The sequence below is a fragment of the Chiloscyllium plagiosum genome, chromosome 1, assembly GCF_004010195.1.
Source record: "Chiloscyllium plagiosum isolate BGI_BamShark_2017 chromosome 1, ASM401019v2, whole genome shotgun sequence".
NCBI classification, from domain to species: Eukaryota; Metazoa; Chordata; class Chondrichthyes; order Orectolobiformes; family Hemiscylliidae; genus Chiloscyllium; species Chiloscyllium plagiosum.
The window spans coordinates 73511839-73523848 of NC_057710.1; the positions used below are offsets into that span (position 1 = coordinate 73511839).

At 41.2% G+C, this 12010-nt stretch overlaps 2 protein-coding genes across 5 annotated transcripts in view; one reads left to right on the forward strand and one right to left on the reverse strand.

Moving 5' to 3' along the window:
• The window catches only part of ercc8 (excision repair cross-complementation group 8), a 73145-nt gene extending 63741 nt beyond the window's left edge, over positions 1-9404 (reverse strand). For all 3 annotated transcript variants that reach the window (XM_043689347.1, XM_043689359.1, XM_043689354.1), the window contains exons 1-2: positions 9172-9404; positions 1175-1270 (exon numbers count right to left, since the gene is read on the reverse strand). In XM_043689347.1, the coding sequence (XP_043545282.1) occupies positions 1175-1270; positions 9172-9248 (173 nt within the window). In that variant the 5' untranslated portion in view covers positions 9249-9404. The remainder of the gene's footprint in view (positions 1-1174; positions 1271-9171) is intronic.
• Positions 9405-9499: 95 nt separating this feature from the next.
• Positions 9500-12010, forward strand: part of ndufaf2 (NADH:ubiquinone oxidoreductase complex assembly factor 2) — a 145648-nt gene continuing 143137 nt past the window's right edge. For both annotated transcript variants that reach the window (XM_043689369.1, XM_043689375.1), the window contains exon 1: positions 9500-9684. In XM_043689369.1, coding sequence (XP_043545304.1) covers positions 9570-9684 — 115 coding nt within the window. In that variant the 5' untranslated portion in view covers positions 9500-9569. The remainder of the gene's footprint in view (positions 9685-12010) is intronic.

The window sequence follows — 12010 nt, forward strand, 5'->3', positions numbered from 1 at the left end:
GTATAGGACAGATGTTAGGGGTAGGTTCTTTACTCAGCGAGTCGTGGGTTCATGGAATTCCCTGCCAGTAGCAGTGGTGGACTCTCCCTCATTATGGGCATTTAAGCGGGCATTGGATAGGCATATGGAGGATAGTGGGCTAGTGTAGGTTAGGTGGGCTTGGATCGGCGCAACATCGAGGGCCGAAGGGCCTGTACTGCGCTGTATTCTTCTATGTTCTATGTAACTTATAAAGCACCTCTTGGAAATCTAAATTTATTACATTTACTGGTTCCCCTTTATCTATCCTGCGTGTAACCTCTAAGAATTCTAATAAATTTGTTGGTCATGATTTCCTCTTCATGAAGCCATTCTTCCTCTGCTTGATCATACTATGGATTTCTCAATGATTTGCCACAATAGATTATAATAGATTCTAACATCTTTCCAATGACAGATGCTCAGCTAACTGGCTCCTCTTTTTTTAATATGAGTGCTCTATGGGAAAACTGATCTGGGACTTTTCCAGAATCTAAGAATTCTTTATAATGGATGCACTGGTAGTAATCTGTCTCTGTAGATACTTCTTTAAAATCCTTTCGATCCACAGGACTATTGGTCTTCAGCCTCATTAGTTTCTGATCATTTAACCAATGGGCTGGTGGAGCAGGAATGGCTCGAGCTGAGCACTTGCAAAGTGCCAACACAGAAAAGGGCTGAATGGCTTCCTTCTGTGTTGTAAGGATTGTTGGCTGTTCTTTATCTCACTCAGTGGCTCAATTTTATTTTAATAGATTCTGCTCCTGTTGAGCAGCTTCAGACTTCCTTGTATATCAAAGCAGTTATAAAAATGCAAGTTGCATTTGAATCTGGAAGGAGGGGCTAGAGACATTGAAGTCACTTCAGTCATTATAGTCCACAAAATTGTGTTGAGACAAAAAATGCAGATGCTGCAATCCAATGTAGACAGCAAGAGGAGAGGAGAGTACAGCAAACCAAGCAAAATCAGGAGTTGGAGAAGTCAACATTTCGGGGCTATTTCTATTGGAAGAAGGCTTATACCCGAAACATCAGCTTCTGATGCCACCTGGCTTGCCGTTCTCTTCCAGCTTCCTGTTTGTCTATACAAGATTGTATTAGCAATTATAAATATGCATGCAGATACACATAAATATAGATAGGTGGATATACTTACTATTTTCCATCAACAGGATCAATGTCAAGAGTATTAATTCCACTTCCATGGATTCTCTGCACATCCCGGTCTTTGTTCAATTCTAAATTTACTACCCTAGATATGAAAATTTAAAAAAAAATGTAAGTATTGTCGTCAGGAAACAAAAATAAAAGCTTTTGTAAATAAGAAGTCAAGCCTGAAAACAAGATTTTTGGACCTCAGAAAGCTTCTCTCTCTCTCAGATCTACTGCTATGCTATTTTTGCATAGTCATTCCAATCTGTGCAGGAATGAGGCCTGGATAATCCAAGCCAGAAACAACTCCTTCCAAATGCAGTAAATCTCAAGCAGTTAATCTCGGAATTATTTTACAGAACAAATCATAGAACAGACTTTGAAAAGGATCAGGAATCTAACTTCTGGCACATGAGATAAGGGAGCAAATATGAGAAGGGGGTGGTCAAGGCAGGACTGAGGGTGTTGCACTTCAATGCAAAATACGATAAATGAGCTTATCACGCAGATTTAAATTAACGGGTATGACATCTTGGGTATCACAGAGACATGGTTGCATAGGAATCAAGGTTGGGAACTAAATATCCAATCTATTGAAAGGAAAGGCATATGGGCAGAAAAGGTTGGGTTGCCTTGTTCGTAAGACACTAAATTAAATCGACAGCTCAAAGTGACATAGAGTTGGAAGTTGTAGAATTGTGTGGGTAGAGTTGAGGAACTGCAAGGGAAAAACGTCCCTGATGGGAGTTATGTACTGGACCAGGAGCAGTAGTCAGTAAACAAAATCAGGTGATAGGAGAGGCATTTAAGAAAGACACTATTACAATAATCCTGGGGACTTTAATCCTGCATGTTGACTGACAAAATCAGATGGCAGAGGATCCCAGGAAAAGGGACTCGTGGAATGATTGAGATGATTTTTGTGGAGCAACTTGTGGTCAAGCCCATGACGATACAGGCAATTCTGATAATGTGACATGACTTATGATGCGTAATGAGGCAAACTGAATTACGGAGCTTCAGGTGAATAAATCCTGAAGGGGCAATGACCAAAATATGATAGAATTCACAATTGAGTTTGAGAGGTAGAAGCCGAAATCAAATGTAATTACAATCGAGTAAAAGGTAACTGCAAAGATGTGAGGGAAGAGCTGACCAGAGTTAATTGGAAACGAGTCCATCAGGGAAGACATTGGAACAGCAACAGCAGAAGTTCCTGGAGGTAATTTGGGAAGTACAGCAGAAATTCATCCCAGGGAAAAAGAAACATTCAGGGCAAGATAAGGCAACCATGGCTGATAGTGACAATATAAAAGCACAAGAAAAAGCATCCAATGTGGTCAAGATTAGTGGGAAGCCAGAGGATTGTGATGTCTTTAAAAACTAGCAAACGATAATTAAAAACAGTCATATGGAGGGGGGGGGGGATGTTGAAGATGAAATGTGAGAATAAACCAGCTCGTCATCGCACAGTCATTTTAGATATATAAAAATTTAACAAGTGGAAAATGAGGGCAAAGGAGGAGTGATGGTGATCAAAGAACTGATGGAGGAACTGAATAGATACTTTGGATAGGTGTATACTGATAAAAACATGAGTAACATACCAAACCTTCAGTGGGGAGACTAATGGCCATCACCAAGGAGAAGGAACCGGGATGTTGAAAGGTTTGAAGGTCAATATGACCTGGATTAGGAAAACTGTACCCTTGGGTTTTGAGGGAAAGAGAAGGAGATTGTGGAGGCAATAGCTGTGTTCTTTTATGAATCACTGGAGTCAGGGAGGGTCCTAGAGGACTGGCTAAAATAACACACTTATTTAAGAATGGAGGAAAGCAGAAGATGGGAATTATAGGCTGGTTAGCCTGACCTCGGTCATTAGCAATAGACTGTAAAATCTTACCAAGGACGGGACTAAGGAGTACTTGGAAGCGCTTGGTGAAATACAGTTGAGACACAATTTTTCAAAGTAACGTCTGAAAACCTGTTAGATGTCTTTGAGGAGATAACAAGATGCCACAAAGAGGCTGCTGAATAAAAGCTAATGGTGTTAAAGGCAAGGTGTAGGCATGGATAGAAGATTTGACTGGCAGAAGTCACAGAATGGGGATTAAAGCAGTCTTTTCAGGATCACAGCCAATGGATTTCCACAAGGGTCAGTGTTGGGACCACAACTATTCATGTTACACAATCATGATTCGAATGAAGGAACTGAGGACATTGTTACTATGTTTGCAGTTGACATAAAGATAAGTGATAGGTCAGGTAATGTTGAGGAGACAGGGAAGGCTGCAGAAGGACATGTACAGGCTGGAAGAGCGGGCAAAGTGGCAGTAGGAATACAATGTAGTAAAGTGTGATGTTATGCACTTTGATAGGAAGAATAGGCATAGACTGTTTTCCAAATGGGGGAAGCCTGAAATCGGAAGCACAAAAGGACTCAAGTCCTAGTTCATGATTCCCTTAAAAATCAACATGCAGTTTATTTGTCAGTTGGAAATGTCAATTTCCACTTCATTGCCTTATCAGTTGAACAAAGATTGTACAAAGGGTAGTAAGATTGAAACCTACAAGGACAATAGGAGACCCCAGTGATGTAGTGGTAATATTTGGACTCGTAATCCAAATTACTAGGCTAATTCTCTGGGATATAAGTTTGAAGCCTGCCATGCCAGATGGCAAAATTTGAACTTAATAAAAATTTGGAATTATGGTGACTATTATTGATATCAATTGTCCTAAAAATCCATTTCGTACTTGAGTTCTCTAAGGAAGGAAATCTCCCATCCTTAGCTGGTACTGTCTATATGAGAGTCTAAATGTGGTTGACTCTTCATTATTTCCTGAAATTGCTCTCGCAAGCCACTCCAGTCAAGGGGCAGCTCGGGATGGGCGATAAATGTTGGTCCAACCAGTGACATTTCCATCTCACGAACAAATGAACAGTTCTTAATATTTGTTTATTGATTTTGTTTTAAAATTAGCCACATTGATTTATAAATCAATCTCTTTAGCAGATAGCATACAACTAGTAACGTTACTGACTAGTAAGACAGGGGTCCAAACTGCACCATGGAATTTAAATTCAATTCATGACAAAATCTGGAAATAAAAACTGGTCTCAAAAGAAAAGCTATCATTAACCTATTAATGGTCTTAAAAACCCACCTGGTTCATGTCCTTTGGGTCTTTACTTGGCCTGTTCTGCACAGAACTCCCAATCCAAAAAAACTTAACTGAATTTTAACCAATTCTTGAAAAGTTCTAGCAAACTGCAACAGAAGAAGGGAACCAGAAACGACAGTAGCAAAATCCGTCCGGTCAACCTTCCAACAATCTCATTAACAACTGTGGGCTGGTGCCAAAAATGAAGAGCTGCCCCAGACTTGTCAAACAAACACCTGTCAGATTTATACTCATGCAATCCGAACATTCAATCAATGGCCCAGAAATATCCATCCCTAGGTATGTTCTGTCCCTCTGGGCTGGACAGATCCAGCAAACACAGTAACGTAGCAGTGTACAGTGGAAGTGCAGGGGCAGGGGCACCCTGGGTGTCTCCAACATTGACCACAAAATTCATAAATTCTTGGTTCATCGTGTCAAATATGGACAAGGTGATCCCTGCTGATTATTATTTTATCCCTCAGTTCATGCATCAGTACTCCACATTTTATGAACATAATATGAAAGAAACATTGAAAATACCAAGGCCATAAAATAACATGTATTCTGGGTATAGGTTTGCTCGCTGAGCTGGAAGGTTCACTTTCAGACGTTTCATCATCACGCTAGGTAACATCTTCAGTGAACCTCCGGATGAGGCTTTGTCCGGAGCTGCAAATCTTCTCAAAACTCGCTAAAACGTACTCAGTGGAAACTTGACTGCCAAACATGAAGAGTGGCAATACTTCCACTATTGCACAAACTCCGAAAAACATCTGTCACACTGAGTCTCAGACAGGTCATCAAGATACTAACAACAGGAGAAAGCCTTCTTGATCTCACCATCACTAGTCTATTTGGTGCAGATGCAACTATGACTGTACTGTTAGATGTGGTCACCAAAAAGTCCTTTATGGAGACAAAGTCCAGTCTTCACACTTGAATCATCATCCATCATGTTGAGCTGCACTATCACAGTGCCAATGTGACAGATTGAAAATAAATCTATCAGCTCAGAAAAGTGATAAAGGTGCTGTGGGTCATTACCAGCAATAGAATTGTTTTCAAGCACAATCTGCAATCTCAAAATTTTATTGAGTATGCCTTACAGAGGTTTCCGATAAATACTGCATCAGCAGTGAGTTTATCATAAATTAACAGGAGCACACCACAAGAGCCCTTGAGGATTTTTTTGATCTTTGTTGAATCAAATCACATTAAAATTCTACACAAAACTCATTAAATGAATGGCTTGTACATGGTCTTATGAAAATATAATTCACACATAAACACAACATATCTTCAAACAGGCAAAAATACCAGAGCATGAGATTCTGAAATTAACTTTCAAAAATGGAAAAGGATCAGGAATATTGGGAATTGCTCACATAAAAACCACCAACGCAAGTTTTAATAATTCAGTTTTTCCAGCAACTATACAAATAGACTACCTTGGGACTAAAAGCGGCATAATATGAAATGTAATTATTAAAACAGGAACCAGCCTCAAATAATTTATCTCGCTAAATATAATTTACTTCCTTTGTTGTATTTCTGGTATTCCTTGAAGGACCAAAGTCCTATGTAATGACCTAAAATTATTTTATATTTCCAAACTGCTGACTCAAACTCTTTCAAAACTGTGAAGTAAACAAAATATAGATTTTGTTTGAAACAGTTTGTGAACTCATTAAATACATTGTTGTCCAATAGGTTTTACCGCGTCATTTCAGTGTTCCATTACAATCCAGAGAATTAGATCAAATACATGTAAAATTAGTTACTTGGCTCCTTCTGATCTTGAACTCTGTGAAGAATAGATAAGCAATTTTAATTAGACCCTACATCTCTCCAGCTTTGTGTAGATTTAATTAATTCTTAAGTAACTGTGACTTAGAGAAACCCTGTTTCCACTTCTGATCATTTGTACCACGTGTAAAGCATGCTCACACTTTGATATATTATTCTTCTGGATCTTGCTACATGTTCCATATAAGGATGCTGAGAATATTTAGATGAAGTGACCTATTTTAAATAATTTACAGATTCTAGAAACACAAAATACAAATTGAAAACTTAGGATCAATAGTTAAAATGCAATACTTTATCATAACTGCAGGCTTTTAAAACGTTCACCATTGTCAGCAAATCAAATTGCAGCTCCAGTTCTTCCAAGTTAATGGCATTAATCTCAGCTGAACTGAAGTGGCTTCTCACCACATACTTCAGAGGTTGCATATCAATGTCTGGAATTAACACTGGATATATGTTTTTTTTAAAAATCAGTGTAATCCTGGAAGAAAATGATGAAATTGACATACTGCCAAACCTACATGGTGGTGAAGAAATCAATTTGTTTTAGATTTAGATTTACATTACTTAGATTACTTCCAGTGTGGAAACAGGCCCTTCGGCCCAACAAGTCCACACCGACCCTCCAAAGAGCAACCCACCCAGACCCATTCCCCTATATTTACCCCTTCACCTAACACTACGGGCAATTTAGCATGGCCAATTCACCTAACCTGCACATTTTTGGACCGTGGGAGGAAACCGGAGCACCCGGAGGAAACCCACGCAGACACGGGGAGAATGTGCAAACTCCACACGGAGAGTTGCCTGAGGCGGGGTTTGAACCCGGATCTCTGGCGCTGTGAGGTAGCACTGTGCCACCGTGCCGCCCATTTTTTCAGTGTTATAGACTGGAAAGGTTGTAGTTATAATCCAAAACCTTGACTAGTTAGCTGCCTTCAGCTAGAGGATGTATGTGGACAAAAATAAATCTCAGGAAACCAGAATTACAAAATAAAACCTGCACTCGACTGATATCCATCACTACCTGCATGAAGAGTATCTGCGCAGGAATTTCTTTAAAGCAATATTCAAATGAAGCAAAGGCGATTTAAAAAAAATTTTTAGGGTATAAAACGTACAGCCTGGAAATACAATGGCAGCAAGTTCAATTGAGGCACTGAAGAGGGTATTGCATGATTATTTGGATAAAAATGGGAAAAGACAGGAGATTGGCACTAGGTAATAAAACTAATGTTGAATAATGGGCCGAATGGTGCTTTAACAAATCTGTGGTTCTGTGATTCTAACTGAGAATACGACCAGGTTTACTTGTCATGTTCTGTACTGTTAAGCTGCCTACCAACTAATAGGAATCAAATAGTTAAAGGTCACTCGGGTGGAGGGTCAAGGGTGCAAGTGTAACCATATCTCAGCAATTTCATGTTTCCTACAAATGTGCATAAAACCAAGCACTTCAAAGCTATCAGACCATTGCCTGCTGTGTACTGTGAATATTTATGAATAAGGACCACTTTGAACACTGAAAAGTAGCCTGCGTAATTCAAATTACTTTAATAAGGAAAAGTATTTCAAAATGTGAGCAACAGGTGACATTTCTATGATGCAGTAAAAACTTTATACAGCTTTATAAAATAGTGAGGGACACTGATAGGGTGGTCCTTTCCTCCCCCATGGTAGGGGAGCCCAAAACTAGATGAGAGGGGAAAGATTGAAGGAACCTGAGGGACGTTTTCACACAAAGTGGTGAATGTATGGAAAGTGGTGGAGGTGGTACAATTATGCCATTTGGATAGGTACAATTTTAGGAGAGCAAATCAGGGCAGGACTTATACACTGAATGGTAAGGTTCTGGGGAGTGTTGCTAAACAAAGACCTCACGGTGGAGGTTTACAGATCCTTGAAAGTGGAGTCACAGATAGTCAGGGTAGTGAAGCAGGCATTTGGTATATTTGCCTTTATTGGTCAGTGCACTGAGTACAGGATTTGGTGGATCACATTGAGGCTATACAGAGCATTGATTAGGCCAGTTTTTGAATATTGTGTTCAATTCTGGTCTCCCTGCTATAGAAAGGATGTTGTGAAATTTGAAAGGGTTCAGAAAAGATTTACAAGGATGTTGCTGGGGTTTGAGTTATACAGGGAGAAAGTGAGGTCTGCAGATGCTTTTCAACTTTGAGTTATACAGACAGGCTGACTAGGCTGGAGTTACTTGCCCTGGAGCATCAGAAGCTTGAGGAGTGACTTTATAGAAGTTTAAAAAATCACGAGGGGCATGACAAGATCTTTTCCCCAGGGTAGTAGAGTCCAAAACTAAAGGGGAAATATTTAAAGGGGATCCAAGGAGCAACCTTTTCACACAGAGGGTGGTGAGTGCATGAAATGAGCTGCCAGAGATGATGGGGGAGGCTGATACAATTACAATATTTAGAAGTATTCCGGATGGGTATATGAATAGGAAGGGTTTGGGGGAGATATGAGCCAAATGATGGGAAACGGGACTAGATTAATTTAGAATATCTGGTTGGCTTAGGCGAGTTGTAGCAAAGGTCCGGTTCCATGCTATAGAATTGTAGTCAGAGTCGGTTCTGATGAAGAGACACTTGAAACGTTAACTCTGCTTACTTCCCACAGATGCTGCTAGCCTGCTGAGTTTCTCAGCAATTTCTGTCTTTGTTACACCTTTTCTAGATTTATCCTATTTCCTACCTTCCATATTCGCATGGATCACTTTTTTTTTTGTTCTTTCCCTTTCATCTCTTTCCTGACACTTGCTCAAAACCTTTTACAACACTGACACCAGTTTCGATGAAAGGTCAGCGACCTGAAACGTTAACTCGCTTCACAGTTTAAAAGTAATTCATCTGTTGAAAAGCGTCTTGAGACTTTTTGTTTCGTACACGTGCTCAACAAGCTGTTGTTGGTGCACAGAGATCCGTATGCAGACCTGTTAGTTTACGCTGTAGGAATTAGTGATGTAAAACAGCAGCACTCACTGCTCCTTCCATCCAGCCCTCAGCTCACCTTCTCGTACATTCGGCTCTCCTCACTCGCAGCGGATCATCGCAGCCACTCTGACGGGCTGCCAAGAGGGCGAGCATCGCCGGAAGATCCCAGCCATCTACATCAAACCAGCGGGGCCTCTCCTCGCTGACACAACAACTGACGGAGGTGATTGAGAAGAGCCGTGACCCTGGCCCCAGTCCGACAGAAGAAGACCCGGGGCTGGCCGTTCACATGACAACAAAGGCCGCCATGTTGGAAAGAAAAGGAACATCACAAAGACACAGTCTCTGATTGGCTGCCGCACTCCATCGCACCAATAGGATTGTCTTACACTGGGGTAGGGGGCGGGGTAGTTCACAAGATTGGGACGATGGTTAAAACCTTGCTTGTTTGGGGTGAAAGGTGTAGGTCTAACTATGAGTCAGATTCGGACATTACTGCAGAGAATGTTTGGGTTGGTTAAACATCACGTAGGGACTGATCAGTTTGGAAACAAGTATTATTACATTCCTGAACAGAGAAGTTGGACTGGTGAGTAGTGGTTTTTTGGAATGCGCTTGCAGTGACGAGATAAGCGTTAAATATTAAATTTATTATAAAGTTTAAGGTTTCAGCTTTTGTGTGTGATGTTGAGAGGTTAATAAAACTGAAATCCTTTACTGATCTGTGAGCGACCTTGAGAGGTACTCAGAAAATTTTCCGTAATTTGCCTTTTTCCTTTCAACAATTTCACAATTCTTCGTTTGAGCCACATGCAAAAGTCTGAATTTTCACACTACAGTTTTTAAGTCGTATTGTTTCTCCCTCAGAAATGAGATGCAAGAGTTCATATTCCAAGTGTCTTCTCTCTATTTCGAGGAGATGGGTAGTTAGATCAGGGCTCGCTCATTGTCTGTACGGATTTCAATTGATTTTTGATAGGTTTCTGCAGAAGCGGTTCTTCGCAAAAAGTCAAGTATGTAACATTGAATTGAAATGTCTTCCTGTTCATTCAGTTGCTAGGGTAATGATTGAGTGAAAAGTGGCGTTCTCCAGGATTTTGTATCAAGGCTTCAGATTTACATTAACTATCTTTTTGAGAAGTAAAGTATAACTGCAGGTGCAGGTCAGGTGAATTGGCCATGCTAAATTGCCCATCGTGTTAGGTGCGTTAGTCAGAGGGAAATGGGACTGGGTGGGTTATTCTTTGGAGGGTGGGTGTGGACTTGTTGGGCCAAAGAGCCTGTTTCCACACTATAGGGAATCTAATCTAATGCTTGGGCAGTCCCTGGGGATTGCTTTCACTCTAGTTAGTTTGGAGATTGTGCACTGAGCTTAGTAATGATCTGCAGAATGAGGGACAGGTGGTGTTTCAAGCATTGGGTAGATGAGGTGTTTGGAGTTTTGTGCACTGATGCCTCAACTTTTCCTTGCATATTTCCTGTCTTTTGAATGAACCTTTCCAGTTTTGTTAGTGAGTTTTGAAATGGGTGTTTGAACTCACAGACGCTTTGAGAACATTCTCCATTGCCTTCCTTTTTTGGTTGAGAGAACAGTTTGGTGCTATTAATAGCTTTATCTGTTTTCTGTATTTGTTTCTTGCGCTTCTGCTTCCCTTTTTACTAGTTTTGAGTCCCTGAAATCAGAGCCAGTCAAGCAGCATCCGAGGGAGCAGGAGAGTTGACGTAACAGGTAGGATACTTCATCAGGACTGGAGGAGGGGTTTGGCGAAAGGTCTCTATACCTGTATACCCCATGAAGAAGGCCTAAAGGCCCACTGTTTCTTCCTCTCCCACTGACCAACCAGTCTCCCTCCACCGACACACTCATTCAATTGGCAGAACTGGTCCTCATCCTTAACAACTTCTCCTGTGAATCCTCCCACTTTGTATGGAGGGATGTCTATGGGTACCAGTATGGGTCCCATCCATGTCTGTCTCTTTGTAGGATACATGGAACAGTCCCTCTTCCACAACTACACCTTTTCCTCCGCGACATTGATTACTGTATCATCAATGCCCCATGCTCCGTGCAGAACTTCAACAGTTAATCAACTACACCAACAATTTCCACCCTGACCTCAAATTCACCTAGACCATCTCCAACACTCTTTCCCCCCCCCCCCCCCCCTTTCAAACCCACTGACTCTCACAGCTATTTTGAGTACACTTCCTCCCACCTCATCCCTTGTAAGAACACAATCCTTTGCTCCCAATTCCTCTGCCTCAGCCCTATCCGGTTCCAGTATGAGCGACTCCACTCCAAGACATCCCAGATGTCCTCCTCCTTTTAAGGACTGTAATTTCCCCTCCCCCGTGATCAATAATGCCCTCACTCATACGTCCTCCATTTCCTGCACCTTTGCCCTCCAACACCCTCAACCACATCAAGGAAAAAATCCCCCTGGCCCTTGCATTCCATCCCACCAATCTCCAAATTGAATGCATCATCCTCCACCATTTTCACCACCTACATTCATACGTCCTCCATTTCCTGCAACTTTGCCCTCCAACACCCTCAACCACATCAAGGATAGAATCCCCCTGGCCCTTGCATTCCATCCCACCAATCTCCAAATTGAATGCATCATCCTCCACCATTTTCACCACCTACATTCGCACCCCACCACCAAATATATATATTTACCTCCCCACCCCACCTGCATTCTGTAGAGACTTGTTAGGTCTGTGAGAAACAAAGCTCACACACTTCAATAATTGCAGTCCGAGACAAAATCTGAATCAGTAGTGTCCTTTATTTTTACACGCAAGTGGGTGTGATGTCCAGTGCCAGGCAAGGCAGAGGACATACACACACCAAATTCAACAAACTCTTCATATTTATATAATTTAGTTCCTACATTTTTTTTTCTTATTGC